The sequence below is a fragment of the Hylobates moloch genome, unplaced genomic scaffold, assembly GCF_009828535.3.
Source record: "Hylobates moloch isolate HMO894 unplaced genomic scaffold, HMol_V3 SCAFFOLD_1, whole genome shotgun sequence".
Taxonomy (NCBI): Eukaryota; Metazoa; Chordata; class Mammalia; order Primates; family Hylobatidae; genus Hylobates; species Hylobates moloch.
Window position 1 is genome coordinate 150,159,265 of NW_026652276.1, and position 22,214 is coordinate 150,181,478.

At 38.6% G+C, this 22,214-nt stretch overlaps 1 protein-coding gene across 2 annotated transcripts in view; it reads right to left on the reverse strand.

The window, feature by feature from the left end:
• HDAC9 (histone deacetylase 9) overlaps window positions 1-22,214 on the reverse strand; it is a 945,763-nt gene that overhangs the window by 17,711 nt on the left and 905,838 nt on the right. For both annotated transcript variants that reach the window (XM_032759782.2, XM_032759765.2), the window contains one exon: window positions 17,387-17,534. In XM_032759782.2, the coding sequence (XP_032615673.1) occupies window positions 17,387-17,534 (148 nt within the window). The remainder of the gene's footprint in view (window positions 1-17,386; window positions 17,535-22,214) is intronic.

Sequence of the window (22,214 nt, forward strand, 5' to 3'; positions counted from 1 at the left end):
AAGTGTTCCTATTTCTCCACATCCTCTCCAGCACCTGTTGTTTCCTGCTTTTTTAATGATGGCCATTCTAACTGGTGTGAGATGGTATCTCACTGTGGTTTACTGTGGTTTTGATTTGCATTTCTCTGATGGCCAGTGATGATGAGCATTTCTTCATGTGTTTTTTGGCTGCGTAAATGTCTTCTTTTGAGAAGTGTCTGTTCATGTCCTTTGCCCACTTTTTGATGGGGTTGTTTTTTTCTTGTAAATTTGTTGGAGCTCATTGTAGATTCTGGATATTAGCCCTTTGTCAGATGAGTAGGTTGCAAAAATTTTCTCCCATTCTGTAGGTTGCCTGTTCACTCTGATGGTAGTTTCTTTTGCTGTGCAGAAGCTCTTTAGTTTAATTAGATCCCATTTGTCAATTTTGGCTTTTGTTGCCATTGCTTTTGTTGTTTTAGACATGAAGTCCTTGCCCATGCCTATATCCTGAATGGTATTGCCTAGGTTTTCTGGTAGGATTTTAATGGTTTTAGGTCTAACATTTAAGTCTTTAATCCATCTTGAATTAATTTTTGTATAAGGTGTAAGGAAGGGATCCAGTTTCAGCTTTCTACATATGGCTAGCCAGTTTTCCCAGCACCATTTATTAAATAGGGAATCCTTTCCCCATTTCTTGTTTTTGTCAGGTTTGTCAAAGATCAGATAGTTGTAGATATGCGGTATCATTTCTGAGGGCTCTGTTCTGTTCCATTGATCTATGTCTCTGTTGTGGTACCAGTACCATGCTGTTTTGGTTACTGTAGCCTTGTAGCATAGTTTGAAGTCAGGTAGCGTGATGCCTCCAGCTTTGTTCTTTTGGCTTAGGATTGACTTGGCAATGCGGGCTCTTTTTTGGTTCCATATGAACTTTAAAGTAGTTTTTTCCAATTCTGTGAAGAGTCATTGGTAGCTTGATGGGGATGGCATTGAATCTATCAATTACCTTGGGCAGTATGGCCATTTTCACGATATTGATTCTTCCAACCCATGAGCATGGAATGTTCTTCCATTTGTTTGTATCCTCTTTTATTTCATTGAGCAGTGGTTTGTAGTTCTCCTTGAAGAGGTCCTTCACATCCCTTGTAAGTTGGATTCCTAGGTATTTTATTCTCTTTGAAGCAATTGTGAATGGGAGTTCACTCATGATTTGGCTCTCTGTTTGTCTGTTATTGGTGTACAAGAATGCTTGTGATTTTTGTACATTGATTTTGTATCCTGAGACTTTGCTGAAGTTGCTAATCAGCTTAAGGAGATTTTGGGCTGAGACAATGGGGTTTTCTAGATATACAATCATGTCATCTGCAAACAGGGACAGTTTGACTTCCTCTTTACCTAACTGAATACCCTTTATTTCCTTCTCCTGCCTGATTGCCCTGGCCAGAACTTCCAGCACTATGTTGAATAGGAGTGGTGAGAGAGGGCATCCCTGTCTTGTTCCAGTTTTCAGAGGGAATGCTTCCAGTTTTTGCCCATTCAGTATGATACTGGCTGTGGGTTTGTCATAAACAGCTCTTATTATTTTGAGATACGTCCCAGCAATACCTAATTTATTGAGAGTTTTTAGCATGAAGGGTTGTTGAATTTTGTCAAAGGCCTTTTCTGCATCTATGGAGATAATCATGTGGTTTTTGTCTTTGGTTCTGTTTATATGCTGGATTACATTTATTGATTTGCATATGTTGAACCAGCCTTGCATCCCAGGGATGAAGCCCACTTGATCACGGTGGATAAGCTTTTTGATGTGCTGCTGGATTCGGTTTGCCAGTATTTTATTGAGGATTTTTGCATCAATGTTCATCAAGGATATTGGTCTGAAATTCTCTTTTTTGGTTATGTCTCTGCCAGGTTTTGGTATCAGGACGATGCTGGCCTCATAAAATGTGTTAGGGAGGATTCCCTCTTTTTCTATCGATTGGAATAGTTTCAGAAGGAATGGTACCAGTTCCTCCTTGTACCTCTGGTAGAATTCAGCTGTGAATCCATCAGGTCCTGGACTCTTTTTGGTTGGTAAGCCATTGATTATTGCCACAATTTCAGAACCTGTTATTGGTCTATTCAGAGATTCAACTTCTTCCTGATTTAGTCTTGGGAGGGTGTATTTGTTGAGGAATTTATCCATTTCTTCTAGATTTTCTAGTTTATTTGCATAGAGGTGTTTGTAGTATTCTCTGATGGTAGATTGTATTTCTGTGGGATCGGTGGTGATATCCCCCTTTTCATTTTTTATTGCATCTATTTGATTCTTCTCTCTTTTCTTCTTTATTAATCTTGCTAGCAGTCTATCAATTTTGTTGATCTTTTCAAAAAACCAGCTCCTGGATTCATTAATTTTTTGAAGGGTTTTTTGTGTCTCTATTTCCTTCAGTTCTGCTCTTAGTTATTTCTAGCCTTCTGCTACCTTTTGAATGTGTTTGCTCTTGCTTTTCTAGTTCTTTTAATTGTGATGTTAGGGTGTCAATTTTGGATCTTTCCTGCTTTCTCTTGTGGGTATTTAGTGCTATAAATTTCCCTCTACACACTGCTTTGAATGTGTCCCAGAGATTCTGGTATGTTGTGTCTTTGTTCTCATTGGTTTCAAAGAACATCTTTATTTCTGCCTTCATTTCATTATGTACCCAATAGTCATTCAGGAGCAGGTTGTTCAGTTTCCATGTAGTTGAGCGGTTTTGAGTGAGTTTCTTAATCCTGAGTTCTAGTTTGATTGCACTGTGGTCTGAGAGACAGTTTGTTGTAATTTCTGTTCTTTTACATTGGCTGAGGAGAGCTTTACTTCCAACTATGTGGTCAATTTTGGAATAGGTGTGGTGTGGTGCTGAAAAAAATGTATATTCTGTTGACTTGGGGTGGAGAGTTCTGTAGATGTCTATTAGGTCCACTTTGTGTAGAGCTGAGTTCAATTCCTGGATATCCTTGTTAACTTTGTATCGTTGATCTGTCTAATGTTGACAGTGGGGTGTTAAAATCCCCCATTTTGTGTGGGAGTTTAAGTCCCTTTGTAGGTCACTCAGGACTTGCTTTATGAATCTGGGTGCTCCTGTGTTGGGTGCATATATATTTAGGATAGTTAGCTCTTCTTGTTGAATTGATCCCTTTACCATTATGTAATGGCCTTCTTTGTCTCTTTTGATCTTTGTTGGTTTAAAGTCTATTTTATCAGAGACTAGGATTGCAACCCCTGCCTTTTTCTGTTTTCCATTTGCTTGATGATAGATCTTCCTCCATCCCTTTGAGTCTATGTGTGTCTCTGCACGTGAGATGGGTTTCCTGAATACAGCACACTGATGGGTCCTGACTCCTTATCCAGTTTGCCAGTCTGTGTCTTTTAATTGGAGCATTTAGCCCATTTACATTTAACGTTAATATTGTTATGTGTGAATCTGATCCTGTCATTATGATGTTAGTTGGTTATTTTGCTCGTTAGTTGCTATAGTTTCTTCCTAGCCTCGATGGTCTTTACAATTTGGCGTGTTTTTGCAGTGGCTGGTACCGGTTGTTCCTTTCCATGTTTAGTGCTTCCTTCAGGAGCTCTTTTAGGGCAGGCCTGGTGGTGACAAAATCACTCAGCGTTTGCTTGTCTGTAAAGTATTTTATTTCTCCTTCACTTATGAAGCTTAGTTTGGCTGGATAGGAAATTCTGGGTTGAAAATTCTTTTCTTTAAGAATGTTGAATATCGGCCCCCACTCTCTTCTGGCTTGTAGAGTTTCTGCCAAGAGATCAGCTGTTAGTCTGATGGGCTTCCCTTTGTGGGTAACCAGACCTTTCTCTCTGGCTGCCCTTAACATTTTTTCCTTCATTTCAACTTTGGTGAATCTGACATTTATGTGTCTTGGAGTTGCTCTTCTTGAGGAGTATCTTTGTGGCATTCTCTGTATTTCCCGAATCTGAATGTTGGCCTGCCTTGCTAGATTGGGGAAGTTCTCCTGGATAATATCTTGCAGAGTGTTTTCCAACTTGGTTCCATTCTCCCCGTCATTTTCAGGTACACCAATCAGATGTAGGTTTGGTCTTTTCACATAGTCCCAAATTTCTAGGAGGCTTTGTTCATTTCTTTTTATCCTTTTTTCTCTAAACTTCCCTTCTCTCTTCATTTCATTCATTTCATCTTCCATCAGCGATACCCTTTCTTCCAGTTGATCGCATCTGCTACTGAGGCTTCTGCAATCTTCGCGTAGTTCTCAAAACTTGGCTTTCAGCTCCATCAGCTCCTTTAAGCCCTTCTCTCCATTGGTTATTCTAGTTATCCATTCTTCTAATTTTTTTTCAAAGTTTTTAACTTCTTTGCTATTGTTTTGAATTTCCTCTCGTAGCTCAGAGTAGTTTGATCATCTGAAGCCTTCTTCTCTCAACTCATCAAAGTCATCCTCCATCCAGCTTTGTTCCATTGCTGGTGAGGAACTGCATTCCTTTGGAGGAGGAGAGGTGCTCTGCTTTTTAGAGTTTCCAGTTTTTCTGCTCTGTTTTTTCCCCATCTTTGTGGTTTTATCTACTTTTGGTCTTTGATGATGGTGATGCATAGATGGGTTTTTGGTGTGGATGTCCTTTCTGTTTGTTAGTTTTCCTTCTACCAGACAGGACCCTCAGCTGCAAGTCTGTTGGAGTTTACTAGAGGTCCACTCCAGACCTTGTTTTGCTGGGTGTCAGCAGCGGTGGCTGCAGAACAGCGGATTTTCGTGAGACCACAAATTCAGCTGTCTGATAGTTCCTCTGGAAGTTTTGTCTCAGAGGAGTACCTGGCCAAATGAGGTGTCAGTCTGTCCCTACTGGGGGGCTGCCTCCCAGTTAAGCTGCTCAGGGGTGAGGGACCCACTTTAGGAGGCAGTCTGTCAGTTCTCAGATCTCCAGCTGCGTGCTGGGAGAACCACTACTTTCTTCAAAGCTGTCAGTCAGACAGGGACATTTAAGTCTGTGGAGGTTCCTGCTGAGTTTTTGTTTGTCTGTGCCCTGCCCCCAGAGGTGGGGCCTACAGAGGCAGGCAGGCCTCCTTGAGCTGTGGTGGGCTCCACCCAGTTTGAGCTTCCTGGCTGCTTTGTTTACCTAAGCAAGCCTCGGCAATGGCGGGCACCCCTCCCCCAGCCTCACTGCCACCTTACAGCTTGATCTCAGACTGCTGTGCTAGCAATCAGCGAGACTCCGTGGGCATAGGACCCTCCGAGCCAGGTGCGGGACACAATCTCCTGGTGTGCCGTTTTCCAGGCCCGTTGGAAAAGCACAGTATTAGGGTGGGACTGACCCGATATTCCAGGTGCTGTCTGTTACCCCTTTCTTTGAATAGGAAATGGAACTCCCTGACCCCTTGCGCTTCCCAAGTGAGGCAGTGCCTTGCCCTGCTTTGGCTCGCGCACAGTGCACTTCACCGACTGTCCTGCACCCACTGTTTGGCACTCCCTAGTGAGATGAAACCGGTACCTCAAGCAGAAATGCAGAAATCACTCGTCTTCTGTGTCACTCGGGCTGGGAGCTGGAGACCGGAGCTGTTCCTATTCGGCCAGAACTCATCATTTTTTATGGCCGCATAGTATTCCATGGTGTATATGTGCCACATTTTCTTAATCCAGTCTATCGTTGTTGGACATTTGGGTTGGTTCCAAGTCTTTGCTATTGTGAATAGTGCCGCAATAAACACACGTGTGCATGTGTCTTTATAGCAGCATGATTTATAGTCCTTTGGGTATACACCCAGTAATGGGATGGCTGGGTCAAATGGTATTTCTAGTTCTAGATCCCTGAGGAATCGCCACACTGACTTCCACAATGGTTGAACTAGTTTACAGTCCCACCAACAGTGTAAAAGTGTTCCTATTTCTCCACATCCTCTCCAGCACCTGTTGTTTCCTGACTGACTTTTTAATGATGGCCATTCTAAATGGTGTGAGATGGTATCTCATTGTGGATTTGATTTGCATTTCTCTGATGGCCAGTGATGATGAGCATTTTTTCATGTGTTTTTTGGCTGCATAAATGTCTTCTTTTGAGAAGTATCTGTTCATGTCCTTTGCCCACTTTTTGATGGGGTTTTTTTTCTTGTAAATTTGTTTGAGTTCATTGTAGATTCTGGATATTAGCCCTTTGTCAGATGAGTAGGTTGCCAAAATTTTCCCCCATTCTGTAGGTTGCCTGTTCACACTGATGGTAGTTTCTTTTGCTGTGCAGAAGCTCTTTAGTTTAATTCGATCCCATTTGTCAATTTTGGCTTTTGTTGCCATTACTTTTGGTGTTTTGGACATGAAGTCCTTGCCCACGCCTATGTCCTGAATGGTATTGCCTAGGTTTTCTTCTAGGGTTTTTATGGTTTTAGGTCTAACATGTAAGTCTTTAATCCAAAAAAAGATGATTTCTTTATGGAACATTTAGAAAGTAATCTGGTGAGTGATGACCCTTTAATGGCTGTGTTTGGAGGAATGAGAAGCAGTGCTCTGAAAATCTGGGGGCTTCCCACTTCAGCCATCCCTAGATACATGCCTACTTCACCTTGATTAACAAAGACACAAGCTAGGGCAAGGAAAGACATGCAGGGAGGTGAAGACAGTAAGTTCAGAGATAACTATAAAATCAACCCAGCAAAGATAAATTTTAGTATAATGGTTTAACGAATTGAAAGACATAAGCTTCCCTCCAGCAAGTCAATGTCACAGTGAACACTGATAGTTTTCTGTCAATGAAAATCAAAGATTTCACATCCTAAATTAGGATCAATTCAGTCCAACAGTCATAAGATAAAAAACAAAGGAAGTAATTTCACTTGAGACAAGATGTAGTATTAAATTCTTGTATTCTCTCTTAAATCTTCTTTCTTGTGGTTTTAAAAATAGCATTTGTTAATTTATATTAATACTGTTATGTAGTAAAATATTTTCTCATTTTACTGATTTAATTTAATTCTTATTTCTTACTTCTACTCCTCTTTCTCCTCAAAGGCAAGCAATACAATGCCTGTTACATTATTTTGTTTGCAGGTGTTCTTTAAAGCTGTGTATTATTGTTTTGTGGGTATATATTTTTATTTTATGTAAATTTTATTTTTATACACATGTGCATAATTTTCCCACTCAGTACTGTATCTATTAGATCCATCATGCACTTACATTTATCTAGTTTGGAGCTGGTAACTTCTACGTGGCATCTCCATACGGTGCATTCACCACATTTTAACTATTAATTCTCCCGATAATGGACACTGGGCTTTACTCCAACTCTCTGTTCACCATGAATAAAGCTGTAGTGAACCTCCTAGTACGCATACTCTAAAGACTTCCGCTGAGAATGCCTTTGGTGTACATTCCCAAGAGCAAAATTACCAGGTATATATTTTGTGTATATAAAATGATGCTAAATTAGTATGCAGCATGGCTGCCATAGTTTATCTTCCCAAAGCATTTAGGCTCTAAAGCCCACATCTCCACCCATGCTAGCAATACTTAGTTTACTAATATTTTTCATTGATTCTAGAAAAAGTTGCTGAGTGTGTACTGTGTGCCCTGGTTCTGTTCTAGGCACTAGGAACATAGCAATGAACAAAATAGACAAACATCCCTGCTCTCATAGAACTCACATTCTCCATTGACCTTATATTCTAATTGAATATTTACCATCTAATATATGTAAAACAATACCTTGTTGTTATTCAGATTTGCATTTATTTGATAACTAATCAGTTTGGACAAAGATTTGACTTTTAGTAAGCCACAAAAGCTAAAGTAAAAGACAGAGAATCAAATGACTTTCATAAGTATGTGTCATAAGTAAGTCAAGTCTGTTTATCTCACAGATGACTTTTTTTTTTTTTTTTTTTTTTTTTTTTTTTTTTTTTTGAGACGGAGCCTCGCACTGTCACCCAGGCTGGAGTGCAGTGGCACGATCTCCGCTCACTGCAAGCTCCGCCTCCTGGGTTCATGCCATTCTCCTGCTTCAGCCTCCCAAGTAGCTGGGACTACAGGTGCCTGCCACCAAGCCTGGCTAATTTTTTGTATTTTTAGTAGAGACAGGGTTTCACCATGTTAGCCAGGATGGTTTAGATCTGACCTCGTGATCTGCCCGCCTTGGCCTCCCAAAGTGCTGGGATTACAGGCGTGAGCCACTGTGCCTGGCCTGATGACTTCTTTATCTTTCCAGTATTCACAAACTGATTTTATATATAACTAATTCATATATTAGTTCGTGTTTTATTAGTTCGTGTTTTGTGAATTATGTTTTATGTTCTGTCTTTCATTTCCTCATTTATTTTTCTTTTTCATCTTCCCCCTCCAATGTTATACCATTTTGTATACATATAGACATCCCATAAATACTTTTTGAAATGTTTATATACATATGTTGGAATGATTTCAATGCTCTTTAGAAGTATGATAATTTAAATCAAGAACAAAATAAGAATTTGCAACAAAAGAATAAAGATCCAGAAATATTCTCAGTAGAGACTTCCTGTGTAACAATTCTACACCTAAATGTGTGATTGGAAATATATTCCCTCATATCACAAGGCTATGCAGAAATAAAAGCCAAACAAAAGCAAACATATTTATATACACACACACAAACTCACACCTACCATAACAATACAACTGGCAGCAAGTTTTTGTGGGGAATTGACATAGATTTTCTAACAGTACCATTACTCAACCCTGGTTTGCCTTATTACTTCCTTTTCTCCATGTTCGCATCTTAATTCTACAATATATAGTCACCTTCAACCAACGTCTTCCTTTTTTCTCTCTCAGCTAATGGCATTATCATCCAGACTATTAATTTGGACTTCTTTCTCTCCCCTTTCATTGATATTTCATGAATTGCCAACTACTCACTATTTCTCAGCAATTTATCTACACTAGGTTTTCTTCCTCTCCATTTCCTCTACCATGATTAATTGGCTTCTTTACCACAATTACCATAAGGATTTCTTGGCTGTCCCTTTAGTAGTATGCTGGCCCCTCCTCCATGACACTCTCTGTTCAATGTATAGACCTAAGTTGTCTCTCTCTCTCTCTGTGAAAGCTTAATACTGAAAACAGAATATAACTCAAATTTCAATGGCAATATTTTAATTCCCTTCCATTAAATTTTGTGCCATGATCCCTTTCTACCCGTCCAGCTTACTCAACTCTGTGGCACCCCAACTGCCTCGAGAGTCCTTTCCTTTCCCAAAGTTTGCACTCATATACTCTCTGAACTTTTGCTCATCTGTTACTAACAAAATGGATCTTGAGTACCTAATTTGTGTCAGGTAATATACTGCTATTAAAAAAATAATGCTAAGCCAAAGGGATGCAGATTCTATTCATAAGGAGCTTACAGGAGAAAACATAAAGTAATCAAATAAGCACACAAACCTATCTAATTTTCAATTATGTCATGTGGAATAATGCAGAAGTGTAAGGAGACATGAGAAAGTGTGGAGGACCTGATCTAATTTGGGGGTTAGTGGTCAGTGAATATTTTTCAAGAAGAAGAAGTGATATTTGATCTGAAATCTACAGGATATGATGAAAAGAATGGGAAGGCCAATAAAGGGTTGGTGGAAGAAGGTAGAGGACAGGATAAACATTCCAAACAGAAGAGAAGGCATGTGCCAAGGAAGCCCTGATATGGACATAAGTATGACTTTTTGGAGGAAAACTGAAGCCACAATGAAATATCATTCCACATCCACAATAAAAGGCTAAAATGATAAAGACTGATTTTACCAAGTGTAGGTGAGGCTATGATGCAATTGGAACTGTCATTCGTTGCTAGTGGGAATGAAAATGGTACAGCCACTTTGGAAAACAGTTTGGAAGTTTTTTATAAAGTAAAACATATGACTTCCCTACAACCCAGCAATTCTACTTTTAGCTATCTTAGTTATCTATCCAAAAAAACTTAGTGCTGTGACCACAAAAAGAAGACTTCTATGAAAATTTCATTGAGATTTAGATTCCTCAAGAAATTAAAAATAGAATTTCCATATGATCCAGAAATATCACTTCTGGGTATATATCATCCAAAAAAACTGAAAATTAAAACTTAAAGAGTTACTTACACATCCACATTCACCACAGCATTCATTCACAATAGTCAAGAGGTGGTAGCAATCCAAGAGTCTATCAATGGATGAGTGGATAAAGAAAATGTGGCATATACATGCAATGGAATATTATTCAGCCTTAAAAAAGAAGGAAATGTTTTCATATGTTACCACATGGAGAAACCTTAAGGACATTACACTAAGTGAAGTAAGCCAGTAGAAAAAGACAAAAGTTGCATGGTTCCAATTATATGAAGTATCTAAAGTAGTCAAACTCTGAAACAGAAAGCAGAATGATGGTTGATAGGGGCTGGAAGGATGAGGGGGGAAGAGGAAGGAGCTGGTCAATGGCTACAAGGTTTCCATTTTGCAAGATCAAGTTCCAGAAACTTGTTGCACAACAATACACATATAAACACTGCTGTACTGAAAACTTAACATGGTTAAGATGGTAAGTTTTACATGTGTTTTTAAACCACAATAATAATTAATTGATCAGCTTTATTCATAATAGCCCTCAAAGTGTAAGCAAGCCAAACATCCATCCGCAGGTATACGGATAAACAAATTAGGGTGTATTAATACACTGGAGTAATGTACAATAATAAAAATGAAGAAACTTCTGATTGTCAATGGCATGAATAGATCTCAAAAACATGCTTAATGAGGTGAAATAAGTCAGATTAAAAAATACAGTACACATGCATGATTCTATTTAAATGAAATTCAAGAGCAGGCAAACATAATTGACGGTGTTAAAAGTAAAATGGTAGTTACCTCTGGAGGGAGTGGCACCAACTGGGAAGTGGCAGAAGCAAACTTTTTGGAGGTAATAAAAATGTTCTTGAACTTGTTCTGGGTGGCATTTATATGAGTGTGGCATTGGTAAAAATCTTAGAACGTGTGCATGTTATTGTATGTAAGATATACTTCCATTAAAAATTAATTAAGGTCATTGTTGGAAACCACATCAGAAAAGAAAGAGGAAGAATGTTAGAAGGCAGGAATTATAGGTATGAGTCTACTAATACAGACCTTATGGAGCCTATTGAAGATGATGATCTTTATGTTAATGGAAATGGAAAAGTATTGAAGGGTTTCAAGCAGAGGCATGACCAGATATGCTTTCCAGTTGTTTTGTTGTTTTTGATTGAGGTGTATAAAATGGATTAGAAAGAAGGTAAAACTGGATATGAAAACCAGTAAGGAAAGTACTGTAAAAGTTTGGATGACAGATGAAGATACTTTGGACTGAGTGTCAGCAGTAGAAGTTAAAAATATATATATTTTCTCAAGTTATTGTCTTATAAAGTAACGGCGTCTTAAATTGTCTTGTCAAAGTAAAGACATCTTGAATCCTTTTGTCCTATTTACTATGTGAAATCTACATATTCTTCCACCCTGATTCACTTCTCCCTGGTTCTGTGATTTGCTCCCCAGTCCTTGACCTATCAGGTGTTTTGTTTTGTTTTGCTTTTTTTTTTTCATTTTGCGGGACCCTATTTCAATCTTATCAAAGACTTGTCATTTATTATAGTTGATTGTTCATGTTTGTTTCTGTGGTAGGAAGAATAATAGTCCCCAAAGGTATCCATGTCCTAATCCTTGGAACGTGTGAGTATGTTACCTTACCTGGCAAAAGTGATTTTGTAGTTGTGATTAAAGTTATGGGTGATAAGGTGGAGAAATTAATCCTAAATTATCCTAGTGGGTCTAATCTAATCACATGAGCCCTTAATAGCAGAAACCCTTTCTCAGCTGAAGGCAGAGAGAGATATGATGACTGAAGAAAGGTCAGACAGATGTGTAGTTGCTGGTTTTAAAGATGGAGGAAGGGGTCATGAGCCAAGGAATGCAGGCAACCTCCAGGAAATGGAAAAGGCAAGGAAACCAATTTTCCCCCAGAGCCTCCACAAATGAAGGCAGCCTTGCCAATACATTGCTTTTAGCTCAGTAAGGCCTGGGTTAGTTAGACTTCCGACGGACAGAAACTTTGTGTTGTTTTAAGCCATTAAATTTGCAGTATTCTACTGCTGCTGTAAAAAAGTATGTGAATGTTTTGAGGAATACAAGGCAGCTTTGTGATCCTGGCCCCTAACACTTTATCTGGCTCCTAGAAATAATCAGAAAGTGTTGAAAGAGTGAATGAACTTGATATTTTCACATGTTCTTCTTCCTCATTCTGCTGGTTGGAGGATAGTCCTGATTGATTTAACCTATGAGCAGCTAAAGGTATAGATGCCCAAGCATAGGCTCTATATTCTTATATTATAGATTACTGAATGATGGCCAATATATTAAAAGAAGAAACAGGCTGGGCACGGTGGCTTACGCCTGTAATCCCAGCACTTTGGGAGGCAGAAGTGGGCTGATCATGAGGCCAGGAGCTTGAGACCATCTGGCTAACACGGTGAAACCCCGTCTCTACTAAAAATACAAAAAAAAAATTAGCTGGGCATGGTGGCACGTGCCTGTAGTCCCAGCTACTCAAGAGGCTGAGGCAAGAGAATCGCTTGAACCCGGGAGGTGGAGGTTGCAGTGAGCTGAGATCACGCCACTGCACTCTAGCCTGGGCGACAGAGTGAGACTCCATCTCAAAAAAAAAAGGAGGAGGAGGAGGAGGAGGAGGAAGAATAAGAGGAGGAAGAGGAAGAAGAAGTGTAACAAATTGAGGAAGAAGAAAAATGATAGAAAAATAATAAAAATCAACCTTTATCAAGTTTTATCAAGTATTTACTACATGCTAGGTATTGTTTTAAGTTCTTGTGATGTGTTGTTTCGATTCTCAAAACTCTATGAAATTTTTCTCTCATTTTAAAGATGAGGAAAATTAAACTCAGAGAGCTTAAGTAACTTGCCCTTGAGCAAACAACTGTCAAGTGTGGAGACTCTAGAGGCAAGCTCTACTCTTCCTCTGTAGTGGTAAAAGGATAGGATTGAAGGAGCGAAGAAAAAGATGAGATGGAAAGCTAAATTATGCATCTTATTTAATATATGTTTCTATTCAATTTTGTTTCTTTTTTCAAAGTAAACACTGTTTTATAAATAATACAGAACTGAACCCCAAAATACATAATTGGGCATTGGAGGATTGGAACATCCCTAATGTTCTAAGTCAGACTTCATATGAACCTCAAGACCACATGTTAGACACGTCGGGAAAATAGAGATAAAATGATGGCCCTGGGAAGAGAAGGAAAGATAAGTGAAGAGGGGGCAGATTGTTCTTTTTACCAGGAGCTTCTAAATCTCACCTCAATTTTCAGCTAAGGCTTTGTTGACACTGGATGAAAATTAAAAACAAAATTTATATTGAAATGTTTGCCTGCTAATACAGTTTGGATAAATGTTCCTGCCCAAATCTCATTTTGAAATATAATCCTCAGTGTTGGAGGTGGGGCCTCATGAGAGGTGTTTGGATCATGGAGGCAGATCCCTCATGAATGGCTTGCACCATCTCCATGGTGATAACTAAGCTCATGCTCTGAGCTCACATGGGATCTGGCTGTTTAAAAGTGTGTGGCTTCTTCCCCTCCCTTCTCTCTCTTGTTTGCTTCTGCTTTTGCCTTTGCCATGTGATGTACCCGCTCCCCAATCACCTTCCTCCATGATTTTAAGCTTCCTGAGGCCTCTTGAGAAGCCACGCAGATGCCAGGAACTTGCTTCCTGAAAGGCCTGTGGAACTGTGAGCTAATTAAATCTCTTTTCTTTATAAATTACCCATTCTCAGTTATTTATATAGTAGCAATGCAAGAACAGCCTAATGCACATACTTAGTTATCTAAGTTGTCTAAATAAGTTCTTAGTTACCTAAACAAGTGCTTAACATAATGGTATCATGGAATAAAATAAGAGGGGTGAATAATTTGTGCAACATTTAGCTTCTAGAAGCCTTTGGAGACACAATCCCATTGGATGGGCTATTTGAGGAAAATCATGTTTCTAAGTACATTAGATATGAATGTACATTTAATAATGGTCTATATTTCTATATAAATCTTAAGATTCAGGAAAATGGGGTTTTTGATGTCCTTGGAACTATTGATTAGCTATTCAAAGCTCAGGTAGATGATACTTGGATTTAGCTGATTATTGCACTTTTATATTCACAAACTAGATAGTTACTCAAAAAACAAAGAGGTCAGCCTTTGAATAATATGTTTTCTCATGTTTCTGTATTATCTAATGACATGAAACCATCACGTTCATGAGAAAGGTTGCCAAAAGTTGAAAGTTAAATGATTAAAGAGACAACTATTCTGGATTTTGTTAAAAAAAAATGTAACACGATTTACAGGTCAAAATGACAACTGCAAATCTAACTTTCCAGTTTGTTTGGTTTTTGTGTTAGTTAAAAAAAAAAAAAAACAAAGTCACAAAGTCAGGCATTCTAGAGTACAAATGTGCTCCTAAAAACCTAATAGTTGATCATCTTAAAGTATTGATTGCCTTTCCAAATCTTTTCTTGATCTTCAGCAGAGCCTGAACTGGTATCCAAGAGTAAACCTGAGTACTGCACTGACCTTTCCAAAGTAGAAGCATTTTGAAACAGATATTCAACAAATGCAAACTACAATTGTTTAAAGGTACACATTCCTAGCAAACAAGAAGAAAACTTCTTGCTTCTAAGTAGTATGCTATATGTGACCAGGCCTATATATTTAATTTTATTTGACTATATAACTTGGATCCCTTCAAGATTTTTTGTATTGTTTTGTTTTGTTGAGCCATCGATCATTTTTTTGATCAAGTCTTTTGCCCCCGGAAAATTATGTGTTATGTTTGAAAATGAACTATCCCCAAAGTGAATTCCCACATATCAGCCTTTTCCTAGTAATTTATTCTTCAAGGCCCATCAATGTAGTTATAAAAATGAAATGACTATCTGCACTGCGTTGTCATCCCCTCCCCCATCCAAGAAAAATGAACAAAAAATACTTACAATGGTTCTTAGCCAGGAGCATTTTATCCCTTATTCACTAGTGGTAAATGAGTCAGATATGAGTTGGCCAGGAAAAGAGCTGCTTTGCCCAAAATCTTAGTATGAAATGAGTCATCTCACTCCAAACACCAATATGTTCTCCAAAACAACTGGCAAGAATTTCCTATAAAAAGAATCTTGCCTTCACTCTTTTCCATCCATTTAGCGCTCTGATTTTTCTAATTTTTCAATTTCCTGTGTGCTTATAATATTGCATTCATAAGAAAAGCCCAGAAACATTTCCGCCACTTCATCTCATTTTGAAAGTCATCTTTCCTGTATTGAGTAGGGGGACAATACTTATAGTATTCCCCTGAAAAGAGTAAATGCTCTGATGCTCTGTGGCTTTTCAGAGCATTCTCTCTCTCTCTTTCTGTGGGGGTGTGTGTGTGTGTGTGTGTGTGTGTGTGTGTCTGTCTGTCTGTCTCTGATGAAATTCATGCATGGTTCAATTGAAATGCAAGAGCCAGTTCTAGAAGAATTTTTCTTTTCCTCTGCTGAAAAAGGGAGTTCAGTTCAAAGCCATCAAAAATATTTCAAGCAAAACTATTTTTCTTCCCACAAGAAAAATCAATCACAATAGATATAACCTGTCTAAAAGTGATAAACGAACATGAAACCAGGCTACACGCTTTGACTCTGCTTTCCTGCACATCAGAACATTCACATTCTCTCTCTGCCATCAGATGAAGCTTAAAATAAAAATCACTGTGGACTGAAGCCAAGGTTAAATCTCTATAGACTATCATGAGTCAAGCACACTATTTACCTGAGGATAAACAAGTTTGCCTACAGGGCCAATTCCTGCCAAACTGCTGAGATTTTTATATTACTTGAGGCTCATAACATCACTTATTATTGTTAATTATTCTAAGCTCTGCAATTTAACAGGCAAAAATATTTACAATTCATTTCACTCAGGTTGGAATTTAGCTTCTTTTTTCTATATTAAATTAATTCTAAAGAATAGCTATGCTCCTTTTATATCCAACACTAACAGATGTTAGTTTCCTCAGTTTTATGGCCCTCAGATGACAGACAACTAACTGTTTTTGGCCTTGGGAATAATTGCAACACCTTTGGATTATGAACTTGGTTCAGTTCTTAGCTGGGAACGGCAGGGGGTTAGTTCATATTATCAAAGATGTAAAGTAAGTTGTCCCGTATGCTCTAGATATTCATATAAAGATATCTTTCAATAGAGTAATATACAACTTTTCCCCCCTTATTGCTAATCTGCTGTTTAAGTGGTTATGGTAAGAGAAAATAACTGCATAAAAATAAAATCTCTTATTCATTTTATCTCCTGCTCTTGGCCAAAACAAGATGTTAAATCCATTAAACTCTGAGTATCCAGTAAAAGCAAGAAAGTAGAACTGTTCGTATTTGTGCATTCTTGGGAAAATTGCCAACCTGTGCACTAGTAGCAGGATCTGCGTAATTAATGGTGATGTTATTGACGGAGGGAGTCTGATTTCCTTCTCAGGAGCAATTTAAGAGTGCAAGCTGGCAGAGCTTTAGCAAAGCCTCACCTGATTTGTTTTTAAATTGAGGAAATGTGACCTTGAAGTCAGCCATAGAAATCACCAATATTTATGTACATTTGTGGTGGCTTTGGTAGACTTCAAAGAAATTCTGAATGTACCCTTTTCTGTAGAACTGAATGATGAACACCAAATGCACAAACTGACAAACATTCCTTAAAAAGAGAACAAGCGAACCAAATCTTAGTTTAACTGAATTTTTTTTCTCCAGAAATCTATATTCATAAGAAGACACATTAAAACCAATTCTGTCTTATCAGAGGATAAAATAAAGTCAGCCCCAAGTTCACACAGTCCTTTACATACAGCCTCTTGTCTCCTTTGCAGGCAACTTCCACCTTTATCCAGTTGTTGGACCTCAAGAACAGCCACGTAAGGAGGGTGTATGTATTTTGGCTATCCAACGGTCTAGCATTATTTCCATCTTCTACTCTCCTCTTTCTCTTTGTTATATCAGCAATTTCAAAATGATTAGAGAAAGAAAAAGAACATCTGGAAAAACAGAGATAACTAGGAAAAGGAGTTAAGCCCACAAGCAACTCTTTCCATAACGATCTGCACTCAATTATCTGATAAGGCGTGATTTTTCTCACCATCTGTCTCATCCCCTCTATCTCTCTGTGAACTGCAACCACATGCTCCAGCTCTGCATTTCGCCTGAAGAATGAAGCAATGAATTCTCAATAGCCTAAAGCATGTGCTGTGGCATCTGTGGCTTTGGAGAGGACAGGTGGTGAAAGTGGAGGAGACAGGTGAAGGAAAGCCAGGAGGAAGATACACAAACATCAAGGATGAGCCTGGATATGACTGACCCGGATTATTCCCCCACGTTGGATTCATACCTGCTGTCTTCCTGAGCAAAGGGCTGTTCCACGTCCACTGTTAGGGAGGCCAGGGCAGAAACGGTCTCTGTCTCCTCTTGCAACTGAGCACCAGCCAGAGCACAGCCCCTTGGCACAGCCACCATCCTTACTGACTTCCAATACTTGCCTAGGAAAAACATCCATCATACTTTATAAGAATTGTAATTACAGCAGTAATAATCAGAATACTCATATAAGTCCAACTCAGAGCAGTTGTCAAGTTAAAATTCCCCACGTTATACACAGTTGTAATTTGGTTTCTTAACTGTTATGATTAAGTCTTTTTCTCAATCTAAGAATGCCAAGTGGTGAAGTGTCCATATTCCCAAGCTGAGTCTCCCCCTTGCTTACACAGCAATAAAGTGAGGAATAATCCATGGCCTACTGAACTCACCCTCAGACTGACAGCTGTCTCTGCAACTAAGTAAGCAAACTCCGGGCTTCACGCTCCCTGGGAAACCCACAAGAGACCAGGAGGCAGCACTCTTACAGAGAAAATGAATGGAATCGTACTGTTAAACATTGCTACTTGAATCATTAACTTTAAGAAAATGAAGTTGGAATATTAAAGAAAAAGAAAAGCCCAGAAATGCCAGCATGAATTGAATGGCAACTTTGCCAGAACAATCAGGTTTGTTAGTCCTGGATGTTCTTTCTTTCTCAACCTCAGGGTGTGTACTAGAACAATAATTGATTTAAAACTTTAATATATATACTGGCTGATGTTGGAGCCCATCCATATGTCATACTGATGTTTCTTTTTTTGAGGAAGGAAAGGAGAAAGAGAGGAAAATAGAAGGTCATTTCGTGAGAACATGCCAATGGGATAAATATGAAAGAGCAGAGTTAATGGCTTTCTTGCAGCCCTTAGGCTATTTTTTTGTGAAATGATGAGTAGCCCCAAATCAAAGTAAGAGAATCTCCCTAGGTGCTGACATGACTCACCAGGTTAGTACTATCTCTGCAGCCCGACTAGTTGGCAAGAACTTTGGTATGCAGTGTTTGCTTACTTCTTAGAAAAAAAGCCTTATTTGAGTGGAAAAGGCAAATGGGTGAATGCTGGATTGGGCAGTAAGATAACAGGGTTCTGGACCCAGCACTGCCATCCCAATGACGTTAGTGAGGCTTCACAGGACTTTATTTCTGTCTCTGAAATAGGGAGATGCCTCAAACCTCTTGCAACTGTAACATTTTATGATTGGCCTTTACTTCTTACTGTTTCGTAGAGGGACAGATGTCACATTAGGAGAGGATACTCAGTCTCCGCATCTGTTCCCCATGCCAAAAAGACCATCTGACATAGGTGTCCATTACTATTTAACTTGCTGTGATCCTTTATTCTGACCAAAGTCTGAGAAACATAAAGCTTTTAATTTGAACCAAACAATGACAATTCTGTCAATGAATCCAAAAACTAACATTTTTTGAAAGCTAAGGCTTTTCCACATGTCGAGGACACAAAGATGCTTCCCTAACACCAAGAAATGCATGGTCCAGTTGAGTCAGCCCTGTTAGTTAAGAATTACAATTCTGTGTGTAAAATGCCCACAGTGACCTTGAATGGGAATAAGTAGAATATGTATTTAAGATGATGGGAAAGTATGGGAAGACACGCCAGGAAAAATAACACTTGACTATCTGAAAGATCATTAGAAATTAGAGTGCAAATATGCTCCTAAAAACCTAATAGTTGATCATCCTGATGTCTTGATTGCCTTTCCAAATCTTTTCTTAATCTTCAGCAGAGTGAGGTGGTGGTCATGGGATATCCCTGGAAGGGGAAACAGCACATACAAATATACAGAGACTGGAGTCTCTGTGTTTTACTGGGTGACTGTCAACTGCTGGGAATGACTAGAACATAGGAGTCTGGAGTGGGATGGATGAGACTGCTATGGTAGGCAAGGGCTAATTAATACACACTCTTGAATGACAGACCGATGATCCTGGACTTCAGCCTGAGGATGATCGGAGGGCATTTTAAGCAGACAACGTATAGAATCAGGCTTATGTTTTTAAAAGATCCCTTTGGAGAGATTATGGGTGATGGATTGAAAGGTGATAACAGTGGGGGCAGGAAGACCCATTTCACATCTTGGCAAAAGTCTAAGTGGGAAACCATGATGTCTAATCCAAAAGGAAGTAACAGAATCGAAACAAGACGCTAAGAGAGATTTGGGAGGTTGAAAATGTATCTTTGGCCTACCCTACATCTATCAACTTTGAAAGTTATCTCTGAATTAACAGTTCCATTCCCAGGGCCTAGTTTCCCTAGATCACAATGTCAAATATTATCCAGCTCTAATATTTCATGATTGGCCTTTCTTTAACTTGCTGTTTCACGAAGGAACAGATGTCACATTAGGGGTCGGAAATTCAGTCTCACCACCCACTTTCCATGCCAACAAGACCTTTTGACATAGGTGTCCACTACTATTAAACTTACTTTCAAGTTAGTGTTATTGTAGTATTACCCAAGTTGAAAATTCCATATACCATCTATAAGTACATATATTGTAATGAGTTACACAAAATATTATTATTAAACATTATTTTAGCAGATGGCATTTGTAAAGCTAGTGATGCCTTATGACATCCTTTTCTTGTTTTCTATGGCGGCTAACATGGGGACTCTGACAAACACACTATAAGTGACTAGTGGCTTATGGGTCAAATTATAAAGACTATAGGAAAGACAAACTAGCATTATTGAGAACTAAATATGTACCAAGACTGTGCTAGGTGTTTCTACATTTATAATTTGTAATTTTATTTAACCCTGGTGACAACTATTTAGGCAATGTCAGGTAGTGTTTTTTAAGATCACATGGCTAATAGGCAGAGGAGCTAAAATCCTTACTTAGCACTAATTTTAAATTGCCTCTTCCTCTGCACTCTGCTGTCCTCCACCCACCTTCCAGTAGACATAAAAATACCAAAAAGCTCAATTATAAAATTCTCAGCTTAAACAAATTATGCATATTGCAAATTATTTACTAAAGAAATAATCTTTGGAAATGATACGTTACCCTTGTACTTTCGATATGTGATTCAGTTGACCCACATTTTATTGACTTTATGGTTTATTTGGACAGTGTGAGACTATCATGTTGAAACTAGTTCATTCTACTCTTAATTTCTCATAAAATTGCACTATTGCAAGTATCTTTTACCAGGTAAATAATTGAGGCTATCATAAAACTGGAGACAGGGCTAATTGAAGTGTATGAATAAGAACCTCATCAAAGGCCAGGCTGGGATTACACGAAGTGCTGTAAACCCAGCACTTTGGGAGGCTGAGGGGGGTGGATCACTTGAGTTCAGGAATTTGAGACCAGCCTGGCCAACATAGTGAAACCCCGTCTCTACTAAAAATACAAAAAATATCCAGGCATGGTGGTGCATGCCTATAATCCTGGCTACTCGGGAGGCTGAGGCAGGAGAATCCTTTGAACCCGGGAGGCCGAGTTTGCAGTGGGCTAAGATTGTGCCACTGCACTCCAGGCTGGGTGACAGGGCAAGACTCCATCTCAAAAAAAAAAAAAAAAAAAAAAAGCTCATCGAAAATTGAGCTAACTAAAAGTATTTCCAGATTGGAGATATTGGAGATCCCACACTAATCCGGGAGAAGTCACTGGATCACAATGGAGCACAATTTCCACATTTATAAATAATAGTGGTAGGCTTAATGATACGAAAGTTTTATTCCTGCTCTCATTCTCACTTATTGTGGTCCTTCTGATCACATGTTACATATCAATCTTGGATGTTACAATAAATTTGCTATGGCAGAAAACCTTTTCTATGAGCCTACGAACTCTTGAAGAGGCCAGAAAACATTCTTTGCACATAATATGCACATCTAGAATAAGCAAGGGCTTTAATTTTCAAGCATTGGGTCTTATTTCTCAAGAAGAGAGGTCTAGGCCACAAACAAACATCTTTACTTCCATAACACAATCAGGACAGAAGGTATGCATGGTTAATAGCAATCTTTAAGAAGAATGACTGACAATGATCCTTTAAATTTTGGCCCATATGTATGTCAGTACTAAGAAGGATTTAAAATAGTTGAGACCTTTTTGGATAAAATTTAATGTGTATAAAATATCCTGCTAAGTTAAGATTAAATATTAGAAGTTTGGCTTTTATCCACATGTATGAGTTTCCTGACTCAGAAATAACCCAAAACTTTAAATGCTATTTGGCCTCTGGCAAAGTCTATAAAAACAAGGGAAATATTCTACATTAATAATGCATTTATAGACTACTATCTCTATTCATAGAGGAGAATAATTGAAATGGAAGTGGGTACAGCACCGTCTGTGCAATATGCAGACAATTCAAACCCCATAATTTATGGGTTATATTTTCATGTGATATGTAGGGTCTTTTCTTCCATTACAGAAACAGATGTGCAAGAAAGTCATATCTATTGGCATAGGAATAATATCACCATTATCACATACGAGAAATGAACCAAGGTTGACTGCTAGGGTTTTCAGGAGCTGTTATTCGTAAAGTCAACTATTAGTAATGAGCCACAACTGGGTTGCTCTCCTATGGCTATGCAACTGGCAAAAGAGAAGAGTTTTCCATTAAAATTGGACATGCACACTCCCTCTTCAGTCATATCCTCTATCCTTATTCATTTTTCCCACTATGTAAATCTTCCCACTTTTCAGCACTTTTTAAGGACTATCCAGTCTTCATCATTCTGTATTTTTATCTGGCAAAAGTAACACAAATAATGAATCTACAATAAAGACAAAAAGTAGAGAATGGAATGTAGAGAGTCAAGAGTTAG